Here is a 24,852-nt window from a genome sequence, read left to right as displayed (position 1 = left end):
ATCCTCAAGCCTGTTTCAAGGTCCACTTAATGTGGACATGCTAGTTCGAATTAGCAAAACGCTAATTCGAACTAGTTTTTTAGTCTAGATCCGTTAGTTCGAATTAGCTTAGTTCGAATTAACTAATTCGAAGTAAGTTAGTTTGAATTAACGTTGTAGTGTAGACATACCCTGGGATTCACTCAGTTACCACAGGTACTGGAAGCTACTTTGCAGTCTCTGTTGGCCAAAGAGACAGTGCCCCAAATGGCTGCTCGGCTTGTCAGGCTCCTTTTCCTCAGGTAGGGAAGCAACTAGCATCTGCCTCTTCACCAGTCAACCCTGAACTGAGCCAGGTTAGTTTCAACAACAGAATACGTCAAGATAGTAGAGGTAAAGGAAATTTGTTCACATTTCACACACAACTATAAATATGAGGAAGATTTAAGTTCCTTATTCAAGTACTGTATATTCAGCCATTTTTTATTCTTTATTATTTTGCCATTTTAAAATCTGCCTGCTTAGACTGATGATTTACACCACAGTTCTTTCTTTGCAACACCGACAAAATGATCATTTTGCTTTTTCAATGAATCACCAGCAATTTTTTCTAAGCTACTAACATAAACATTCAAAAGCAAAGATGTACTATAAAGTTCTAAGGCAGAGTGTGAATATTGAGTGGAGGAGATTCTATTGAAATATTATTGCTGTATTTTGGGTTAGCCTGTATTAGTGACAAACTGCTCACAACACAGCCTTTTCTTGATGACTGCATGTATTTTCTCATTAACAATGCTGGCTCAGATTCTCAGCCAATGTAAATTGGCATAATGCCATTGATACTGGTGGAACTACACTGATTTCTACCAGCTGAGGATCTGATTAATAAAGTTGAATTTCAGATTTCAGATTATTGAGAAGGAGTGAAGGTAATGCTGGCATAGGGACAGCTCTGAAAAAAGAAAATTCCATCAGAGCCAAAACATTTCTGTGTTGATGATGTTTTGTCAGGAAGGTGAGAGAAAACAAAACTCTCTTGTGTTGTTGCCTGGCAGTGATGGAATGGGGAGGGGAAGTGTGAGATCCCGCTTCAAGCCTCTGCTCTGCTCTGCCTGATTCAGCAGCTTGATCCTGATTCTTCTTCCCACATCCCAGACACAAATGTTTTGTATTTATTCCAATGTGGAATGACAACAAATTTAGGGCATTGAAAGTTGCTGCAAAAACAGACCTGAAATCCTTCTGCCCACTCTGTAGAAAGCAGAAGGACATGCCTCTATCCAATGGGCAGAGGGAGAATTTACTCTGGAGAATTTTAAGAGAAGTACAGGCAGTCCCCGGGTTACATGGATCCGACTTACATCGGATCCCTACTTACAAACGGGGTGAGGCAACCCCGCACTAGCTGCTTCCCCCCAGCAGACTAGGGAGACGCGAAGCTAGCGCCCTTCCCCAGCAGACCAGGGAGACACGGAGCGGCTTGTCTCAGCAGACACCTCAGCTTGAGAATAAAGGACTGAGGGAAGTGAGGTGTGGGAGAATAAAACTGAGCTCTGGAGAAATGTTTGGCTAGAGTTTCCCCTACAATATGTACCAGTTCCGACTTACTTACAAATTCAACTTAAGAACAAACCTACAGTCCCTATCTTGTACATAACCCGGGAACTGCCTGTAAAAATATTAGCGGCAGCAAAGATGTTCAGTAAGCATGAAGTTACAATGGGTTAAAAACATGGACTTTGCTAGTTTGCTCAGAGTAGCATAACCCCTAGGACAGGAACTGGAACAAGGTGAATGAAGGAAAGACATCTCAACTGACAATGGTCACGCCCCAAACTGACTGAGGTGTGTTTTATATCTTTCATTCTGGGACAAATCAGCAGCAATTCTTTTGAAGTCAGTGGAGTTGCACCATTGTCAATTCAGTGCAAGTGCGGAGAATCAGGCCCTTAGAATTCAAGATGAAGTGATGCAGCATTTACAGTGGGAAGCAGCAATAACTCACCATTATAACCACTCATTTTCTCTGAGTTTTGCACAACAGCTATAGAAATGCATTAATTTTGATGCAAAACCATGAATTGGCCCACCGTTGCTTGAAACTGGATTCTTGTTTGCTCAAGATGTTTCACAAACCTCACAAATTTTTCTGTGGCACTTCCTCCCAGTTTCAGATTTTTAACAACCCCCCCCCAAAGCTGTTGCAGTGTGTTTGACTTAAGGTTTTCTCATTAACGTTTTGCATAACTCAGCTGTACAACTGTCTCTTCAATTGCACAGAAAAGACAAATACTCTGCAATTTGTTCAAGAAGCATTCCTTAAATCATAGAAATAGTTTGTGCTGAATTGTACTTTAGAAACAGTCACTGTGAATGCAAATTGTGTGCAAAATGTATAAACATCTATAACAAATATTTGTGTTATGCAGAAGATGCAAAAGTTAAAAAAATTCCTGCAACATTCATCCAAATTTAACCTGCAAGAAAATCAATAACTGCAAAGCTTATTTCAATTTTGCTTTTTATGGTTGCCATAATACAGAACAGGCCTTTTACTCCTGCCTGAGCTTAGGATAGAGAAGTATCCTACAGCTGGAATAGGCAGAATATGATTCCTCCTTCTCCGTGTTGAGTCAGAATAGCCTTGTAACTAGCTTTCTCATACAACGGCACAAAAGAGAATAAGTGGGCAGATAGTATGACAGGTCTGAATTAATTTGTTTAATTTTTTAGGTTTGTGTAGTTTATTTATATTGATTATTGTCAACTCCATTGCATGAACAGCATCAGTTTGGCCTCTGTAATTCAGATCAAACAATTCTGGTGATGTGTGAGGCCAGGTTCTTCCACTTAAAATGGTGTAAATGAAGAGTAATCCTACTGAATTTGACGAAATTATATTACTGTGTAAAACCAGCTTAAGTTAGAGTATAATCCAGCCCATGATTCTTTTCTTCTATAGTGCAATCACAAGGGAACTCACCTCCATGCTCGAATTAGGTTGAGACTCATTCAGGAAAGATGGAGAGATACTTGATGTGCAGCATACTTGACAAAGAGGCATCATCAACACTAGTAATGTGACTACTTTAAATAGTTGAAGAGCTTGCAAACTGACAAAGATCATTGCAGCATAGGAAGTATCCCAGAGAGGGAAAGAAGACAGAGCCTCTAATTTCTTGCACTTTGTTGCTTTCTATTTCTTTTATTTTCCTCCATGCACATTTCTAGACATCTGAAACCTGACAGCTAGTTCCACATCATCAGTCACTGTGATGCTCTTTGCTTTTTTTTCCATTCTGACACTTATTCTGTTGATTTACAAATGTGTGTGTTCAAGACAATTGTAAGGGAATTAAGAAAAATTAAAGCATGTGGCCTTCAGAGTATTATGTCTAATATTAAACAAGCATGCGTCACACCTCTTGGATAAGAGGATAAACAAAGGATGACAAAGTAAGTGGAAGGTGGAAACAACAAGGAAGAGATTAGGGGAAAAAATTCCACCAGGGCCAAACTTATCTCCTGGTTACATTTAGGCAGCAGGCACTCTGCATATGTATCCACAGGCAAAATTTAATTACACAAATCCAACAACTAAACAAAGGAGACGTATAAGAAAATTGTAGTAAAATAAATCACCGGTGTGACTAAGTAAAGAAATTCCTTACTTGTGGCATGTTCTACACTTTCTTTACTAATTGAATAAATACTATTCACTTACCTGTGAATGATATGGTATCGCTGCAAATAGTCCAATGAAAGTGCCAGTTCACAAATATATAATTTAACAGTTCCTTCGTTAAAATGTACATTCTGTTGTAAGTGGTAACGCAGATCCCCTCCAAGTAACAGATCTACCACCATAAACATGTCTTCTTCATCTTGAAAAGAATACCTGGAAAAAATAAATTATGAAAATGAAAAATCTCTGTTATTCCATTTAATTCAATGAGCTGTGTTTGACAAGGTAAGATCTTAAAAAAACAAAAACCAGCCATACCTTTCAATTATCTAGTAGATCTGCCCATGGTAGGATTACTATATGTTCAAATACAATAGATTGTTTTCTGTTGTGCTACTAATACTAGCTCAGTCCTGCATTCCTTGGGCACCCAAACCTCACTCTGACAACAGCAGCTCTTTTGGTTTCACAAGGGATAGCCCATGGCTATCACCTGTCATATTGATTCTGAGAAATGTAGAAAATCAGTTTTAACACTGATTTATTGCTGGGCTGTACAGTATTTAGAAAATCTTTAGGGATTTATGTATTTTAAAATAATTATGTATCTTTCGAATCCATAAATTGCTCTGTCAAGTAGCAAGAATAAAACAAGGCTTATAAAAACATGCTTGGTATTTAGATAAATGTGGTCATAGGTGATGAGGGTTAAAAAGGACTGCAAAGATCATCTTCTCTCACCTCCTGCCAAGATACAGGATTTGTTGTGTCTAAACCATTCAAGACAGAAGGCTATGCAGCCTCTTTTTGAAAACCTCCAGTAAAAAAGTTTCCACAGCCTTCTAGGGAGTCTGTTCCATTGTCCTGTTTAATCTAATCTAATCTTCTATGCTGCAGTTTGGACCCATTGCCTCTTGTCCATATATTGTCCATATATATTCTCCATATATACACTTTATAAAGCAGGGCTAGTCAACACAAGGCCATTTGTTTGCGGCCCCCGGAGGAATTTGGATTTACGTGGGGCTCAAACCACGGGTGGGAGCCAAAAACAAAAAAGTAGTCAATATAATGGTCTTCTGTTGATATGTGTTTTAGTAGTTAAATTCCTGCATTGTCATTGCTCATTAAAAGTGCTGTCATAAGGATGGAAATCGGGTAAATATTGCTTTTTATTAATATCAGCAGGACAGACTTAAATGGAGCATGCATGTTGTGTAGTCTTGCCGTAATCTTTGTATCCATGCCTGCCAGTGTGAAAGAAGCTATTTGCATATATTTGCATTTATATTTGTATGTATATGCAATCACACTTCACTTGTGGCCCTCTGCATGTGCTGTGAGTATCATTGTGGCCCCGGGGCTTCCAAAGTTGAGTAGCCTTGTTATAAAGTGTCAGTTTCCCCATGGTCACTACTGTATATATTAGGTTATTTTAATCAAACAGCTTTATACAATCTCACTTCTATTCCCAAACACATGCTTTGTGGAATGAGGTACTGCTTAGGGGTTGTCACAGATGGCTCATTAGAATTTAAAATCTTTCTATTCTTTTCAAGCATGGCTCTGAGTAGCCCATAACTGTGGGTGCATCAATCTGCCGTTGCAGTTCTGTGCATCTCCCAAATGCCAGGGGAAAATACGTATTTATTTGCATTATATTTGTTTCTTGATAAGTTGAATCTTTGAAGTAAAATAATAAAGTGGGGTGGCACAGGATGAGTACCTCCTTCACTACACACACAGCACACCTTAGCAAAAGAAATGAAGATCTTAGTTTATGTTCAGATTTATTCTGAATACTGCCTACTACGGTGCCTGAAACAATCTCAGAAGTGATGTTTAAAGACTTGGGTGATGTGATGATTAAAACTAATATTTTTTCTTTTTCCTGTTGTGTTTTAACATTGACTGGCTGTAGCTTAAAGTGGATGCAACTATAAAGGTGATCCTCCTTGTTGTTTTGTCCTTAAGCACCTGCTTGAACAAGTCATTCTTTTTTAAAAAATGTATTTATTCCGAGACAAATTGTTGCAGAATTAAAAATCCCTGGTTAAATGTATAAATGCAATACATTGTTTGGTTTGGGACAAGAGATGTCCCATGATCTCTAAAACTATGTCTTGGTGGAATGGGTTATGAGAGGCTTCTGCCACCCACAAAGAGAATGTCTGATGGCCACTTCCCTAAACATTAGGGCTACATCTACACTGGCATGATTTTCCAAAAATGCTTTTAACGGAAAAGTTTTCCGTTAAAAGCATTTTTGGAAAAGCGTGTCTAGATTGGCAGGATGCTTTTCTGCAAAAGCACTTTTTGCGGAAAAGTGTCCGTGGCCAATCTAGACGCGGTTTTCCGCAAAAAAGCCCCGCTCGCCATTTTCGCGATCGGAACTTTTTTGCGGAAAACAGTACTGTGCTGTCTACACTGGCCCTTTTGCGCAAAAGTCTTTCGGAAAAAGACTTTTGCCCGAATGGGAGCAGCATAGTATTTCCGGAAAAGCACTGACAATCTTACATGAGATCGTCAGTGCTTTTCCAGAAATTCAAGCAGCCAGTGTAGACAGCTGGCAAGTTTTTCCGGAAAAGCGGCTGATTTTCCGGAAAAACTTGCCAGTCTAGACACAGCCTAGTTGCTAGAGAGTAGGATTTTTGCTTCTGCTGTTACTAGCTTCCAAAAATCATTTGCTGAAATACTGTGACCTTGATTTTAAACTCATCATCCACTGATTTTCCAAGAAAGAAATGTGGATGAAAAATTGTGCCCATGCAAATCTAAAGGTGAAATCTTGGCCCCATCCAAGTCAATGGCAAAAATCCCATTGACATAAAAGGAGGCAGGATGTCACCCTTTGTGAACAAGCCTGCTTCCATAGCCTGTTTTTCTGTGAATAAAATGAATGGCATTGCTTAACTATGCCTCAATCAAACCTTTAATCTGTATATTAGGAAATGTAGATATGGGAGCGTGCACGTATCAAAAAGGAATGAAGGGGATGTAAAGAAAGTAGGGAAAAAAAGAAGCAGCAAGTATTGTAAAAATACAAAATGTAGACTCATTTAAGGCCTGATTCTGTTACATTTTCTCATACTGAGTAATCTTGCTCTCTGAGCAGGCTCAGTGAATGCCACTCCATCCATTCAACTCAACCTGACCCAAACCAGTCCTTATAAAATAAAATCCCAAATCTATAAACCTTACCTTCATGAGTCAAAAGTTTGGTTAACATTTCAATTCTTGTGTCTCTCTGCATCTGCCATGACTGGAAATAGAGAGCTTAACCATGGACAGTGCATAGCACAGGCTGGGGAAGGCCATGCTTCTTCAAATAACCCAATGCAGTTCCAACCATGTTCAACCTCAAGGCCCTCTTCTGCTTGTCACAAGTTACCCCAGCCTGGCAGGCTGCCTTCCCTTCTCAGAAGCCTTCTGGATGGGGCTGGAACAAGCACAATCAGCCCTTGGCCATGACTTCGAGTGGCTGTTGAAGCCCAGCACCCCACCCTGCATTTTGAGATCGGGGGGCCTGTGTGCCACTCACTTGGCACTCTAGGGCTTGGGAAGAGGCCGTACATCATCAGGCACTCTATGGTTGGAAAGTGACAGCAAACCACATGCCTGCCAGGTGCCCTGAGGTTGAGGAGGGGGCTGTGCACGCTGCCTGCCTACCCGTCTGTTACTCTCATCACCCATGACTGACACGTTATTTTGCAGAGGTGGACCCTAAACTTTAATAATCCCTAACACTGCCAGCTACCCTGAATCCTAGGATCCTAGAAACAGATCAGTATTCTCTGCAGTTCACATCAGAATAGGCCTTCGATGAACAATGAAACAACACGGAAGTAGAGATGAACAATGGATAGAACATGAATTCACAAGTGGCCTTGTAAATACTATGTAGCTAGCAGATAAAGAAATGGAAAGAAAAGTACTGTGTGATAAGTCTGCACCTGCAGCTTTGCTTACTAGCACATTTTATAGCTCATGGAAAGCTTATGTTCTGTATAAGAACTGGTCTGATAAATAAGTCAGTCATAAAGCATGTGATAAAATGAGATATGTTGGACCACTTTGTCATTTTGCACCTTGATGACATTCTGATTTTGACCAAGGATACCATCTCTTAATAACTGAAAAATTACACCAGAATCTTCTGTATGCCAAGCTGGAGAAATGCAAGTTTGAAACTGGACAGCTTTGAATTTCTTGCACGTATTGTATTATCTCTTCCCAAGAAATGGAAATGCACAGCTTCAAGGTGAAGGCCATAATGGACTGCATGACACCAAAGGATGTCTGCGAAATCCAGTGTTTCTTGGGTTTCACTAATTTTTATAAACTATTTATCATAGGATTCTGTGCTTTGGCTAGTGCTCTCACAGATTTGCTACAGGTTTTCATTGTCCTCAGAAGCACAGGCTACCTTTGATCATTTGAAATAAAAATGCATCAGAACTTCCATCTTGATCCACCCAGACCCTGCCAGATTGTTTACAATGGAAATAGATGTTTCAAATGTTGCGCTCTGTGCAGTACTTTTCCAACCCACTGATCCCAATGATCAGCTTAACTTGAACACCTTTTATTTGTTAAACTCACTCCTAAGATTAATGATGACATCCTGCACATGGAAGTGCCGGCCATCAAAGCAGTCTTTGAAGCATGGTTCCATCTTGTGGTGGGTACTGGGTTCCCATTCCAAGTTGTAACACAACATAAAAACTTGCAATACCTAAAAATGTTCAGGTACTTGACCAGTAGCAGTCATAATTTCAGTTTGTGGTCACCTGCTGGCCAGGGACTAGGAACAGGAAGGAAAATGTATTGTCATGAAGGGTATGTCTAGACTGCACCCTTCTGCTGGCAGAGGGATGCAGATTAGGCACGTCAAAATTGCTAATGAAGCGGGATTTAAATATCCATGCTTCATTAGCATAAAAATGGTCGCCACTTTTTTTTCGGCATGGAGCTTTGTCGGAGAAAAGTGGCAGTCTAGAGGCTGATCTTTCGCTAAAGAAAGCCTTGTCCAATAGATCCTGTATGCCTCGTTTTAAATCCCCGCTTCATTAGCCATTTCGCCCAGCCTAATCTGCATCCCTCTGCTGGCAGAGGGTGCAGTCTAGACATACCCGAAAGGGTGAATAGTACAAGAGTGAGGAGATCATGTCTACAGTTCTTAAGCCCTGAAACTTAATTTCTGGCAACACAGCCTCTGGTGTATTATTCTCTATCCGCTTTCAATTACACAGTTGTCTCTCTCATATAATGCCTTAAACCTGACAAGCCTTACACCATCGCCAAGACCAGACTTCTACATTCTTCACCTTCCAGGACAGGATCCTATACTATGAGGAATGCATCTATGTGCCTGAAAGGACCACTTCATTCAAGTCTAACATGACTATTCCCCAGCAAGCTACTTTGGCCATTCCAAGACCCAAGACTTGATTTCTACAAAATTCTGTTGCATCCCATGTAGATTCCTCTGAGCTTTGCTTCTGTGACGGCACGTTGGGGGTCCCCCGTCTCCTGCACCCCGAAATGGCACAAACAGACTCCACCAGCCAGTAGAATTGAGGGTGGTTTATTGCTCCTCCAGGATACAGCATAGCACAGATGTAATCTGGTTACAGGAACTGGGCCTAAGAGGCCTCAGTGCCCCCTTTGAGATGGGGGGATCCCAGCCCCCTCCCCAGTTCCTTCTTCCCTGCTTTCCAGCCAGGCACTAACTCACTCTCCCCCAGCCCTGTCCCCCAGCCAGGGCAGCATTCCACCTTCCTTTGTTCCTCTCCATGGGGGTCAGCTGGCCAAACCAGTTGGGATACCCTCCTTGCATAGTGACTCATCGCTTGTCTGTTCAGTGGTGCTACAGACAGCAGCCAGAGAGTTAGCAGGTTACCCCCCACTACGTCACAGTGACCAAGACTCCCTGCTCAAGACTGTGGCATCTCCTCCAGCTCATACCCACTCCAAATCAGCCTTGGGTCATCATTTTCATGTTTTTATAACAGAATTACTACCCTCACAAGGACACACAAACCATTCCAGGAGTAATTGACCACTGAACCAAGATGGCATGTTGTGTTCTACATTGAGTGCTTTCTTTGGTCTATTTGTGAGCCCATCCTTCACCTCTAGGGCTTGCCGACAAATGTGGTATTTCACTGAGAATTCCAGTTCTACAACATTTGAGTACCAAAGACCTGAACTCAAGAGCCTATCCTTCCACAGCACCAATGGACAAGCAGAGCGAGTCAGTGTGGTCCTTGAACAGTATTTATGTTGCTTCTTAAATTACCATCAGGATGCTTGGCTGATCCCTCATGCTGTGTTTGCTTATAGCAATGCCCACACACCTCCACCAGACAGACTTCCTTCTTTGCTAACTATGGTTTCCATCTTTCTGCTCATCGAGCAAGCCCCTCTGAATCACTGATGCCTGCTTTTACTGAACTCATGGTTGACATCCAGCATCTGTGCCAAGAACTCCAGAGGCAGTTAAAAGATAGCAAGGTAACCTACATACAGTATGCCAACTAGCCCTGCCAGACAACACCTGGCTTCGTGTAGGGGATAAGATATAGATGTCCACTGAAGTTTGTGGTTAACTGACCACTTCATGAATCTGGACCATAAGTATCTAGAGCAGGGATGGATCCAGCCTGAAGAGCCAGGGCCAAAAAAAAAAAAAAAAAAAAAAAAGACTGGCCCTTTAAGAAGGCTTTTTGGCCTCAGCAGTCTCCTGTCCGTGGTTGCCATTTTGGATCTGCCATTTTGGATCCAGATGTCACTCCTGCCCCGGTGAGCACAGGGGAGCCGGGAGGTGGGGGCGGCTTCACAAGCCACACTGATGGGGGGGAATTGCCGCATGTGGCTTGCGAGCCTTGGGTTGGCCACACCTGATCTAGAGCAATTCCAGAATGCAAAACAGATTAATCCTGTTACATTCATGTTATAGCTACCCCTCAAGATTCACACAGCCTTCCACGTCCTTCTTTCAAAATTATTAGTCAATGATCCTTTCCCCACTCTATTCTATTCTCCCTCTGCCAGCTATTCTCCCTCTGCCTGCTATAAGTTTTGGGGACCAGGCAGAATGGATGATTCAACAGATTCTAGATGTTCATTGGGTTCAAGAAAAACTTCAACATCAAATTGAATAGAATGGGTCTGGCCCTGACCAATATCCCTAGGAACCTACAAAATATGCCTTTTACTGTGCTTATGTAACCACCACTGGGCAGAAAATGAACCTAGGACCTCTGGAGCTTAGTTTAGAAGCCGCTACATCTTGAGCCATAAAGCCATCTGGCGCTCAGCTTAGGCTGTAGAGTGCCCTTGCTCTTATCTCTCACTGTAAGTTGTCTAAATGCCACTACATGGGACAGCAAACCACAGTAGATGTGTGGGTTACACTTACACTGAGACAACTGACCATGAGACCCTAGATTGCATTCTCAGGGAAAGGGTGTTCTGTCAGTATCAGCAGACGCATCCTTAGGATTTATGAGGCACTACACGATACTATTATACGGGTGGTCCTATACCTGATGGCCCTATACCCAAGGGTGGGTGGGAAGAAGAGGAGGGATGACAATTTTTGAGAGATGTGACTTTATAATCTTAAGCAATACACTAATTAAACATTTTAAAGCAAGATCCTGTAGACTGGAACAGTAAAATCTGAATCTGACAGCATATGTCTGGGGTTGGCAGATGCTTGTTAAATGGCTTCATTACCACTTGAAAGGCTCTTTCACAGGTTCAGTGTTCTGCTAATAAGTCTGGCTGCTTTTTCACTTTTAAGTTAATGAGAGAGATCCTCTCTGGAGGAAGCAGAGCCACCGAACAGAGCTAGGAAGAGGCATGTAGGTGGACATTAAGACGCAGTGGTGCCCCAAATTTTGGGGTGCCCTACGCAACTGTGTATTCTGAGTATGGATAAGGATGGCCCTGAGAATCAGGACCTGGGGCAGAGCTAATCTCATCAGTCCAAATGGCCTGCAACAGGCTGGCAAACTGGCTTTGCCACCTGCTTGGTTGCAACAGCCAGCCGCACCAGTGGCTTGCTGTTTTCTCAGTGCTCCTGCTCACTATTTTGCCTATGCCTATGTTACCGTGCTGCACCTGCTCCTGCCTTGCTCCCATTCTTGTCAGCTGCCCTGATTGTTCCAGTTCCTGACCTCCAGTTTGACCTTGGGTACAACTTCTGACTACTGACTCTGATCCATTCTGACCACTAGTCTGATACCCACACCAGCTACTAAGCTAGACTCTCCTCATCCCAGTCATCTATTGATATTTTTCCTGCACAGTCACTCTTCTTGACAGACATCTGAATATCTGGCACCTTTCTCAGGGTCTGAGAGATGGGGTTTCTGGTAACAGTTGCTCTGACTTTGTGCAGTACAACAGCTCTGACTGAGACTTCTTAGAGTGGGATGTATAAGGTCAGCATGCACGAGATATGTGTATCTATCACATTCAGGAGGAGATAGGTACACCTACCTTGCCCTGGTGATCCATACCACTCCAAATCAGCAACTACTTATGTTACCTATCTTTATGTTAACGAACAAGGAGTAGGTATTCCTGAGACTGCACCGAGTAGCTGGAATATTATAAAGACCCACCTGTCTGCCAAAGTTTTGAGTAGAACTCTATGTAACAACTCCTAAATTCTGATTGATTTTCTTTCTTCCTCTGACACTTTCCCTTTTACAAACCAAATATCCCTTTAAAAACAAATGAAGTATTCCCTTTTAACTCCTTTCCATTTGACATTTCATGATACTAATGGTTTTGATTTATTGTTGCAAGAATTGGAGTTGACAGGAAATGAAATACCAGTCACCTGTAAAGCAAATCTTTGATAATAGTTATGCAGGTTTGGGAGAAGGGGGAAGGGCATTTGGCAAATTATCCAAGTGGAGATTAGCTTTTTTGAGTTAGCACTGTAATTTTACTTTGGTAAGCTTCTTATCTGCTCAATGGCAAATGACATACTCAAAAAGGCTGATTGATTCTGAAGTAAATCAGAGGCTGTTTTTGACTTTTATGTTTACCAGGTACATGGGGAATACCTTACTGTCTGAATTACAGGCTTGTGACTAATACTGACTGCTGCATTACAGAGGGATTGTAAAAACCTCATTTTAATCTGCACAGAAATGAAAGTATAAATTGCTTGTAGCTGATTGCTTTGTCTGGATTCAAAACTCATACACAAAAAGGGAAATGATAGCATAAAGCTGTTTTAGAAAAATAATTCTAATTACAGAACTATGTTCTGCTTTCTTTTGCTTGAAAAAAGTTTTAATATATTATAATCAGCTTTCTCTGAATTAAAATAAGCTATAATGCCTTCAGCAACAGTGAATTGGTTTCATATTTTGGCTATTTTGAGATTGGATGATAAATCATGTGTTGAGAAAATTCATAGAAACTAAACTAAACAAATCATTAGCGACAGGGAATTGGTTTAATGTTTTGTTATTTTTCAGACTAGAAGATAAATCAGATGTTGAGCAAAATCACAGAAACCAAACTAAATATTTTCTAACTGACTAAATATCTGATTTCAGATTTTAATACACATTATTGCATGTTAAGATAAAGAGTTTAAAGTTATTTTGACTCATTTATATTCCACATTCTTTATGTTAGCCCCCAAAGGTTTTATAGTTTAAGTCCTACCTGCTGAGGAATCCAACACTCAGACTCCTGGTTTCTCTTTATATATTTCCTGGGAAAGGTTGGAAACTCCATTAAGATGGAGTTAATGTTGAGAAAATGTATTAATAACTGAAGGATAAAAGCCATTTCAGGGATGCTGTACTTTCCCCCAAACCAAGCATTATAAACCCAGGTGACTCAGTTAAGGCTGTACTCAAAAGAAATCCAAATATTTTAAGGTAAGAAATGCACACAATTCTGACATCCAAACAATGTTAATTCTGCCCTGCAGTGACAACATACAAAATATATGATTATGATTAAGGCATATTACTGTTTGTAGTCCCCAAGGAAATTAAACTAGATCTTAAAAATAAATCCAATTTGTTCATAGCTTTCCCTCACTGAAGGGCAGCGATATATTTAGGAGCAACTTTTAAAAAAAATTATAGTTGCTAAGGGGAGATTTACTGGTACCCTAGGGCAGGAGTGGGAAATCTTTTTTGGGTAGGGGAGCCACTGACCCATAGTAAAATCAGTTGGAAGGTACACACAAGTAAGAAGCAAAAACACACAACCCTTCTCACTACAACTGAAAAGCAGAAAAAAGAGAGACACTCCCTTCACTCCCCTCAAGCTCCAGCCCCAGCCCCACTGGGGAGCGGGAGGAAGTTGCACCGAGGCTCAGGGCTCAATTAACACATTTGGGGGCCTGGGGCTAATAAATTTTGTGTGTGAGGCCGTAGGCTCTGAGGTAGGTGCAAAAACGAGGGGTGCAGTATGTAAGAGAGGGCTGTCAGGTCTTGATGAGAGGTAGAGTGCAGGAGTAGGCTGTGAATGGGAATGGATGGTTCAGAAAAGGGCAACAGAAATGATTAGGGGTTTGGAATGGGTCCCATATGAGGAGAGATTAAACAATTTTGACTTTTCAGTTTAGAAAAGAGGAGACTAAGGGGGTATATGATAGAGGTCTATAAAATCAGGACTGGTATGGAAAAAGTGATTAAGGAAAAGTTATTTACTTATTCCCACAATAAAAGAACTAGGGGTATGTCTACACTACAAAGTTAATTCGAACTAACAGCCGTTAGTTCGAATTAACTTTGATAAGCGCTACACACGCGAACCGCTAGTTCGAACTTAATTCGAACTAGCGGAGCGCTTAATTCAAACTAGGTAAACCTCATTCCACGAGGACTAACGCCTAGTTCGAATTAACTAGTTCGAATTAAGGGCTGTGTAGCCACTTAATTCGAACTAGTGGGAGGCTAGCCCTTCCCAGCTTGCCCTGGTGGCCACTCTGGCCAACACCAGGGAAACTCTTCTGCCCCCCTCCCGGCCCTGGAGCCCTTAAAGGGGCACGGTCTGGGTACGGTGCCCGTGCCAGGTGCAAGCCTGCCAGCACCCAGCCAGCAGACCCTGCACCTGGCACGGCACGAGCCAGCCACCCGCTGCCACCCAGCCCTCCACCTCTTCCCGGGACCAGGCTGACGGCTCCCACGAGCCTGCCCGGGGCTGCAAGAGGCGGGCGCCCGCCTGGTCAAGTGCGGAGATAGTGGACCTCATCCATGACGTCCGCACCAGGCACAGGAAAGTGACTGTCTAGGGCAGGATAGCTGCCAGCCTGGCCACCCAGGAGCAGGTTTGCATGAAAATCAGTGTGCTCCAGTGAGACCCCCCGACCCTGAGCCCTGAGCTTAGAACATAAGAACATAAGAATGGCTGTACTATGTCAGACCAAAGGTCCATCTAGCCCAGTAGCCTATCTGCCGACAGCGGCCAACACTAGGTACCCTGGAGGGGATGGACCAAAGACAATGACCAAGCCATTTGTCTTGTGCCATCCCTCTCCAGCCTTCCACAAACAGAGGCCAGGGACACCATTTCTACCCCCTGGCTAATAGCACTCCCAACCTCCATGAATTTATCTAACTTCTCTTTAAACTCTGTTCTAGTTCTAGCCTTCACAGCCTCCTGCAGCAAGGAGTTCCACAGGTTGACTATTTGCTTTGTGAAGAAGAACTTTCTGTTATTAGTTTGAAGCCTGCTACCCATTCATTTCATTTGGTGTCCTCTAGTCCTTCTATTATGGGAACTAATGAAGAACTTTTCTTTATGCACCCTCTCTACACCACTCATGCTTTTATAGACCTCTATCATATCCCCCCTCAGTCTCCTCTTTTGTAAGCTGAAAAGTCCCAGTCTCTTTAGCCTCTCTTCATATGGGACCTGTTCCAAACCCCTGATCATTTTTGTTGCCCTCCCTCTCCCACCCTCTCTCTTCCCCTCTCCCACCTCCTTTTCCCAGTCTCCCCGAGTTTTGTTCAATAAAGAGAGGTTCTATTTTTGAACACACGTGTCCTTTATTTTGTACATCAGGAAGGGGGGCTAGGGAGGGGTAAGTGGAAGGAGGTGAGGGAGGAATGGGGTACGAGCCCCTGATGGGGAGGACTGGGGTGGCTCCTCGGGTGGAAGCTCTCCTGAAGCCCCCCGATTGACTCCCCCCCCCCAGATGGCAGCCTGTGGTAAGTGCAGCCGGGCTGATGGCCGAGTGCTGTGATGTGCCGAGTGTAGGCATTCAGGGTACTCCAAGCCAGGACTGCTTTGCTGTCCCTCATCGAGTTAGACAAGCGAGCGGGGAACCCCTGAGAACTGTCTGTCCGGGGTGGGGGTCGGGTCCTTTTAAGCACAGCCCTCGGCTACCCTGAGACAGCAGCTCCATGCTCTAAATCCTAATCTGATGCCCTGCCGGCACTGCTTCCGGCCATCCTTAATCTCGGTTCAGGGTCCACTCAATGTGGACATGCAAGTACGAATTAGCAAAATGCTAATTCGAACTAGTTTTTAGATCTAGATGCACTAGTTCGAATTAGCTTAGTTCGAATTAACTAATTCGAATTAAGTTAGTTCGAATTAGTGCTGTATTGTAGACATACCCTAAGAGTCAGCAAATTAAATTAATAGGCAGCAGGTTTAAAACAAACAAAAGGAAGTATTTCTTCACTCAGCACACAGGCAACCTGTGGAACTCCTTGTCAGAGGATGTGGTGAAGGCTAGAACTTTAACAGGGTTCAAAAGAGAGTTAGATATATTCATGGAGATTAGGTCCATCAATGGCTATTAGCCAGGATGGGTAGGAATGGTGTCCCTAGCCTCTGTTTCTCTGGAAGTAGGTGACAGGGGAGGGATCACATGAGGATTACCTGTTGTAATCCGTCCCTTTGGGGCATTGGGTATTGGCTATTGTCGGCAGACAGGATACTGGGCTATATGGACCTTTGGTCTGACCCAGTACGGCCATTCTTATGCTCTTATGGGAGAGAGGTAGAATGCAGGAGCAGACTCAGAGTTCAGGGTCTGGGTGGGAGATAGGGTGTAGGATCAGGGTGGGGTTGGGGGTTCAGGGTCTGGGTAAGAGAGAGTAGGGGATTGGGGCACCTACCTGGTGCAGCTCCCGGGAGGCACAGGTGGCTCTGTGTGGCCCTGTGCTTGCAAGCACTGCTCCCCCCACCCTCCCCCCACTGCTCCCATTGACCACAATTTCTAGCCAATGGGAGCTACAGGGTAAAGCCTGCAAGCAAGTGCAGGGAGAAAGCATTCCTGTGCTGCTGTTCCCAGAGCTGCTTTCTTCTCTGTGCCAGGCAGAGCCCGCAGGCTATAGGTTCTTCATCCCTGCCCTAGAGCAAGACAAATCAGCCAAAGTACATCAGCCAGTTAAACTGGGATTGCAGTTATTTGCATTGCTGGTATATTGTAAAGCAGCAAACTGTACTGGTGAATCTGGCCCTTCATTTGCAATTGAATTTATTAGTTCACATGGCTGTCCTAATGAGAACCAACCCAATGTCTATCATAGAAACTTCGGAGTGGAAAGGACCTTGAAAGGCCACCTAGGCTAGTCCCCTGCACTTACAGCAGAACTAACTAGACCTGTTGCACTCAACTTTTCCAGGCAACCATAACCCTCTTTCAGAAGTCTGGTTGGTTTTGAGCACCCCAGTTCCACCTTCCTTAAAAACTGTCTTACAAAAAATCAGATAAAAACATTACAAATATTCCTTTCTTTCTCATTTTTACCATATAATTACAGAATAAATACACTGGAATCAAAGTAAGGTATGTACATGTCACACTGAGCCTGTTTTTCACTTCGGAACCCTATCTGAAGTATGTAAGTTAGTTTCATTGACAAGGCTTATGGAATGGGGCCCTAGGCAATTGCCCTGCTTGACACCTCTTAATGCAAATACTCTATTTGCAACCTCCCTATAACCTATAATCAACCATGAGGCTGCAAGTCCCAGGTCAAGAAACACTGATCTAGATGAGCTGATTAACCCCAGAAGACCTCTAAGTACCTCCAGGGGTACAGGTACCCTTAATTGAAAACCACTGATCTATACCATTCCTCACAGGAGTCTGTCTAAGCTGCTTTTAAAAATCTCCAATTATGGAGATTCCACAGCCTCCCTAGGCGATTTATTCCAGTGCTTAATCACCCTGACTAGAAGTTTTTCCTAATGTCCAACCTAAATCTCCCTTGTTGCAATTTAAGCTCATTGCTTTTTGTCCTATCCTCAGGAAGTTACGGCAATATTTCTACCTCCTCCTTAAAATAAACTTTTATGTATTTGAAAATTGTCATATTCCCTCTCAGTCTTCTCTTCTCAACTAAACAAACCCAATTTGTTTTGATCTTCCCACATAGGTCATGTTTTCCAACCCTCAATCTACATGCTTTAAAATCTTCCCATATGTTCCTGTTTCAGTTCCTCTGGCAGTGCTACTTCAATGCACAGCATCGCTAAGACAACAGTGCCATGGAGAGCCTTTCTAGGAGAGGACGCACAAACTAATGTGTACTCATGGAACCTTGCAACTGTGTCTACCTTATGAAAAAGGAATATTTTTAACCCATGTTAAACTGATTCATGTTACCACCCTAAAGAGAAGAAGGCTATGGCAGTTTTAACCTATGTTAGCAGATCAAAATAAAGCCCAAGTTCCTGCCCCACCAAAGAAAAAATCCAGTGACTGTCCTGGAAAACATTGGTTTTGAGTTGATGGAATTATAAATGATTAAAAATGTGACGGTTCATGCATTGCATTGACATGTCTTGCTAAGATCATAAAGTATGCAGTAAATGAAGGCATACTTTCTATGCATGAGGATAATTCAGACACACACTAACCCTTACACTATGCATGTGCAAGGGTAGAGAAAAGCTCTCTTTGCCTCATCTTCTAGTGTGCTCTTAAGGTTTACAGGAGACAAGCCAGGGAAGCACAGGGTGAGGAGGGGGGAGCAGGTGTGGGAAGGGAATCCTAAAATAAACTAAATTAAGAGATGAGTAAAGTTCTTTAGTTAAGTGCATAAAAATCAGGAAATAGAAAAAATTGTGATGCATAACAAACCTTAGCTCTGCCCCTTTCTATGTATTACAAATAAGTTTTTAATTGTATCATCACATACTCAAATAATACAAATATACAATCGGTCAGTGCTACCACTGAGATTATAAGATGGTCGGGACAGAGACCATCTTTTTGTTTTGTCACAGAGAGGTAGTCATGTTAGTTTGTAACTTTAAAAACAATGAGTAGTCCTGTGGCACCTTAGAGACTAACAAATATATATATAAAGTATCATGAGCTTTGTGGGCAAAACCCACTTCTTCAGATGATGAGCTGCAGAGAAATAACAGAAACCAAGTATTTTATAATATGGAAAAAATGTGACTGGTACAGTTTCTAAGAGTGTGCACCTTATTTCGAGTCTAAATTTGTCTAGTTCCTATTCCTTGCCTGTGCATCATGTTACACCTTTCTCTGCTAGATTGAAGAGCCTATTACTAAATATTGTTTCCCTATATGGCTACTTATACTTTGTGATCAAGTCCCCCCTTCACTGTCTCTTTGTTAAGACAAATTTAAGCCCCTTATATCTATCATCATGAAACTCAAATAATATACATAGACAAGAATTGTTAAAATTTCAAGATGCTACCCATGTATTTGTTTGTTTATAGATAAACTGTCTGGTCTTCTGTTGCATTATTTGGACGAGCTATATGATCATGTAACTAAAAACCCTGTATCATAATTTGCATGAGAAAGGAGATAAATAATACTGTATCTCCAGCCTTAACGTTGCCATTCATGACATGACTGCCTTGCTCTAAAATCTTGACATTCTCTTAATGTCATTTCTTTATTGAATATGTTTTATCCATACGCAAGGCTAAGGTAATAGCATCAAAACAAATGGACTAAAAGCAGACAGAATTACTAAAAAGCCAATAATAATTGTAGGCCTTATGTAGCAATTTACACTCGATGAAGTGCTGGATGGATAAGAGCTAATTAGACCATATGAAAAAGGTAATCTACAGTATTATTATTCCATGTTATAGAACTGACACAGACACAAGAAGCTTAAGTGGTTTTCCCAAAGAAACAGAGCAAGCTGAGGCAGATCTGGGATCGGTACTCTATAGCTGCTTATCCCAGGCCTATTTCCTAACCACTAGATGATTATGCTTTTCAGAAAATTAATAGTTTGGGAAGTGAGGACCAGATTATCCTGTCCCGTGAAAGAGCAAAAGAGGCTGGGTTCAGAGAGAGGAACTCTCAGGTCGGAGCCCATTCAGTGTTCCTGTCCACTGGAGGCTGTCCCCAAAGGAACAGGCTCAGAGCCTGATTCCAAACTTGCAGGGAACTAGTGCAGGCCAGCAATAACCACAGGGAGTGTATACACCTACAAAGTGGCTCTGGCCCTTACAGTGTGGTGCCACGCCGCCTGGACACTACCTAGCCTTGGCTGTCCTAGTACCTCTTCCCCTCATCCATTTGGGGTCTGCAGAAAATATTTTCAGGAGCAATTGCTACTGAACTCCCAGACTCAAATGCCCCACATCCATCTCATGCAGCGCTCTTCAATGTCTTAGCATGGCTACACATTCCAGATTTACTTACAATTCAGAAAGAGGGCAGGCCGGGCTATAGAGTTGCCCTTGTAACCCAAGGTCATAGTCTCAGTCTATGCACATCCTTGTAAGGAGCAAGGAGCGACTGATGCAGCATAGTCACCTTTCCAGTTCACCACTCACACTTACTTGGTCAGAAAGCCCCCATGTGCTGCTTCATTTGCAGACCTCAGCAGGGAACCAGATCAGCTGGTCTGCTCATAGGATGCAGCTGCAATTCTTTGTTCAGCTCTTTTAGAAAGGGATCACTAGTATTAGGGATTCTACACAGAGTCACCACCACCCAGAGAGGTGTCCCCTTCAAGAAGACAGAATTATATACTCATTCTTCCTCTTTGGCTCTCTCCATGGCCTCTTCCCCAACCACAGCAAATGGTCTTAATTAGGGTGATCCAGAGTCCCCTTATTGTCCAAGCCTTGCTCAATTGGTTCCCAGCAGGGTTATCTACAAAATATTGGCCCCAAGTACAAAACCTGGGCAAATTAAAATCCAGTGTCCTCAAACTATCCACAGTAAATCTATAGGTGAGGCACTGCTGTGCTCAGTTAATCCCCCCACCCTTATTCTCTTGTAGATGGCTGCAAAGAACACAAGCTGATATGTAAATGAGGTACTGAGGAGTGCACCGTTGATATTGAAATGTGGTACTGCCTCACTTAGTCACACTTCTTCTCCAGCAGAGAGCTCACTCAGTTACTTCCCCTCTCTCACAGGCTTCAGGTACAGGGCTTATACCTGTATGAAAAAAAGGAATCAATGCAAGTTGCTGCTTAGATTGTGATTCTAGAGCTTCATGTCTCATGTGGACCGACATGGGGCCTTGCTGGTCATAGAATGGGCCGTAAGTTCTGCTGCATGAGTGTGGGTACAGGACTTGAGAGAATGCATGGCAAAATTAAAACTGCAGGCATTTTACTCTGAAAGTAAACAACACAAAAATGTATATGAGAATAGGTGACATTTGAGCAAATATTCCAAAACTATCTTGTCTTCAGGCCTAGAAAATTGCAGGTAAATAAATGAAAGTTACAGGCAAAACCAGGAATTTAGATACCATTGTCCAACATAAATACCATGGTTATTATGCTTCAATAATGTTTTCTGCTGTGTCTGAAGACAATGTACACACACTTCAAGTGATCCATCACAAATGTGCTCTCTGATAATTTGTTTTCTGAGAGTCCTCTAATTATTTACTCTCCTAGCTCAGCTTCCCTAGATAGACCCATATACTTGCAGACTTAATGGCATAGATATGTGGATGAAAAGCCTGCAATTTTCTCACATATATTAGCAGGCCAATAATATAGTAAAACTTGCAAATGAATGCAGAAAAAAAAGGCTAAGAACCTCATTCTCTTTCTCTGTACAAGCTTTTATCAGCCTCAGATGCAATTACTAAAAAGCTCATTGGAATTGTGCGGCTTTCACACTGGAGACTATGGAGAGTTATGGCAAATTCAGTCAGTCTTATGCTCACAAACCTGTGTCACTTTCAATCTCCATCAGCTTACTTTTTTTTAAGTGCTTTTCCAACTATTTTTTCCATTCTCATTTTGGTGGGAAAATAAAATAAAACATCAGTTCCTATGATCTATGTAAAAATTCTTAGGAAAGGTGCTCTGTAGCTGTATACAATAACTACATAAAATATAAGAATGGCCAAAGGTCTGTCTAGCTCAGTATCCCGTCTTCAGGCAGTGCCCAGGTCTTCCGAGGGAATTAACAGAACACGTAGTCTTTAGATGATCCATCCCCCTGTTTTCCACTCCCAGTTTCTGGCAAACAGAGGGTAGGGACTGCATCCCTTTCAGTCCTGGCTAATAGCTATTGATGGATCTATCCTCCATGAATTTATTTAGGTTTTTTTTGAACTCTGTTACAGTCTTGCTTTCATAACATCCTCTGGCAAAGAGTTCTGCAAGTTGACTGTGTATCGTGTGAAGAAATACTGCCTTTTGTTTATTTGAAACCTGCTGCTGTATTCAAAAACAGTAAACTGACTGAAGCAGGCCTGGAATTTACTGATATTCACAGTTGAACACTCAACATTACAAGACAGACAACTCTTAATAGAGATGTAGTGGGTAGATATGTCATATTTTAAAAACTATCCTTCAAACTCTTCGTAAACATTTTATGTTATCGACATGGCTTATTTATATCATTGTAGGTCATGGGTGGGGAACCTCCATCCCAGAGGCTGGATCCGGCCTCCTACTTAATTTAATCTGGTACGCAGCAAGTCTCCACACCGCAGGCCAGAAGCCCTTAGCCTTGGTTCTCCTCACCCCTACTGAGCTGGAGCTAGGGCACCACTGCTGGCTCATGTCAACCAAGGGAGCTCGGTTTGCTGCTTGCAGACTCTACCCCCCAGCTCCTATTGGCTGGGAACTCTGGCCAGTGGGAGTTGTGGGGTAGGTGCCTGAGAGGTGAGGGCAGTGTGCAGAGCCACCTGCTTGCCTCCACCAGGGACCACATGGACATGCCAGCTGCAGCTGCTGCCAGGAGAGGCAGTACAGGGCCATGACTGATTTTTTTTTTTTTTTTTTTTTTGGTGTGTCAATGGTCCCTGTTAGGTAAAAGGTTCCCCACCTCTGCTTTAGATGTACTTGGCACTATAGCAGTAATAATCAATCACATGTACAGAGCCAATGATCAAAGCCCCACTATGTGCTGGGTGGCACCAGCACATAAAATGCAATTAAAGGAATGGAGAACTCAGAAGTTTTACACCTAAATTGATAGCTACCCCAAGATACAGACTGTATATGTACACCTCTCAGAAAGGTGGGATTTCAGGACTGATATGAAGACAGAGGTTAGGAAATAGGAAGAAATAATAAAGCCCCATGTAAGTTGACACAGCTCCAAGACAGGCTCTGGCTTCCTAAGCCAGGAGCATGTAACAGACAAATGGAGCATTTAGGAAATGGACTTGGGCAGACATGTATCTTGTATCATGGAGATTTAGGGCAGTCTTTAAAGATCAACTCTAGGATGGGGAGTTTTGCATGGTGCCTAAGCAGCTTTTGAGATCAGATCTTTCCAAACAGCCTACAGTGGCCCAACCCATGCTGCTCCCCCAGGTTGAATCCTCTCCTGTTATTTCCAATGCTCTGCCCTGGAGAGTGAGCTGGCCCAAGCAGGATGGGGTTGGCTGGCCGGTCTCCCCACAGGAATCAGGGCAATTGGTGCTAGGGCTGCGCTGCTCACCTCACATGGTGTCCATATTGCCCAGAGCTAGGACCTCACTGGGCTCCTGGGGTGGGGGGGCAAAAGGGAAAGAGCGGTGCCTCGGGTACAAGGAGAGGGACCAGGGACAAGCCTCCGCAGATGCCAGGTCACCAGCCACCTATGACACCACTGTAACATATTGGCAATGAGGTTCACTGACTAATGTGTGTGAAGCACTGAACACATTGCTGCCAGTGTCTGTGGTGCTCCTGTGGAGCTACATCCCAGCATTGGCTGTGTTCCTGAGAGCTGAATATGGGCTTAGCCACCCTGAAAAAGCCAAAGAGAATACCCGAGAAAGCACAGCAATGCAGAATTTGTGTTCTTCCACCACACAAGGAATGGTGCACTACGACAGCATGGATGAATTTGTCGATCCCTACAAATCCATGGATATACACAGGTATCTCCATCCGCAGATGTGCATGCAGATATCTGCTGATCATCTTTGCAGATAGAGATGTGAATACCAATTTTGTATCCACATAGGATTGTATGAATTTGACCCTTAAAAGGAAACACAAACATGCTATGTAGAATGCTTCTGCTGTTACCTAATGACTAATAGTGTCATGGATGAAACAAAACAGATGTTTATCCTCTTTAGTGTTGTGGGTTGCAAGACTTGTGGACTGATTCATGATCTCCAGGAGCCAAGAACTCCCAAAATAATGAAGCACTGGAATGAGTTGCCTACAGAGGTGGTGAAATCTTCATCCCTAGAGGTTTTTTAAGGCGAGGCTTGACAAAGCCCTGGCTGGAATGATTTAGTTGGGGTTTGTCCTGCTTTGAGCAGGGGGTAGGACTAGATGACTTTCTGAGGTCTCCTCCATCTTTAATTGTCTATGATTCCATGATGATGATTAACTGTGATCTTATTCTGTCCCAGGTTTCTTATTTCATACAACATGAATGGCCCATGTTGATGGTATCTTCAGATATAGTTCCAGTGAAAGATAGGATGTAAGTCTCAAAAATGGAGTTCTTCTCCCTGGGCAAGAAAGTTAATACTAGAGAAACTGAACAGAATGCACCCTGGGATGACCCAAATGAAAACTCTAACCAGATGTCATGGCTGGTGGCCAAACCCAGATAGAGAAAGCAAGCAGTACCGGGATGTGCCACATACTGAAAATAAAGAAAGTTGCCTCTGGCAGAAGACTTATCACCTTGGGAAAGGACAGGAAAGCCTTGGATCAGACAGCATATCAACTCTTTTGGTCCCTTTCTAGGTTAATGTTCCTTGTTGCAGTGGATGTACATTTTAAATGGACAAAAGTCA

General features: G+C 42.7%; 1 protein-coding gene across 7 annotated transcripts in view; it reads right to left on the bottom strand.

Annotated features, from left to right (window-relative positions):
* STK32B (serine/threonine kinase 32B) overlaps positions 1-24,852 on the bottom strand; it is a 288,545-nt gene that overhangs the window by 136,432 nt on the left and 127,261 nt on the right. For all 7 annotated transcript variants that reach the window (XM_014576105.3, XM_075930748.1, XM_014576106.3 and 4 more), the window contains one exon: positions 3,707-3,880. In XM_014576105.3, the coding sequence (XP_014431591.2) occupies positions 3,707-3,880 (174 nt within the window). The remainder of the gene's footprint in view (positions 1-3,706; positions 3,881-24,852) is intronic.

The sequence above is a fragment of the Pelodiscus sinensis genome, chromosome 5 (genome assembly GCF_049634645.1).
Source record: "Pelodiscus sinensis isolate JC-2024 chromosome 5, ASM4963464v1, whole genome shotgun sequence".
NCBI classification, from domain to species: domain Eukaryota; kingdom Metazoa; phylum Chordata; order Testudines; family Trionychidae; genus Pelodiscus; species Pelodiscus sinensis.
Note: the sequence above shows the minus strand (reverse complement) of the source record. Positions and strands in the feature narration are given on the sequence as shown.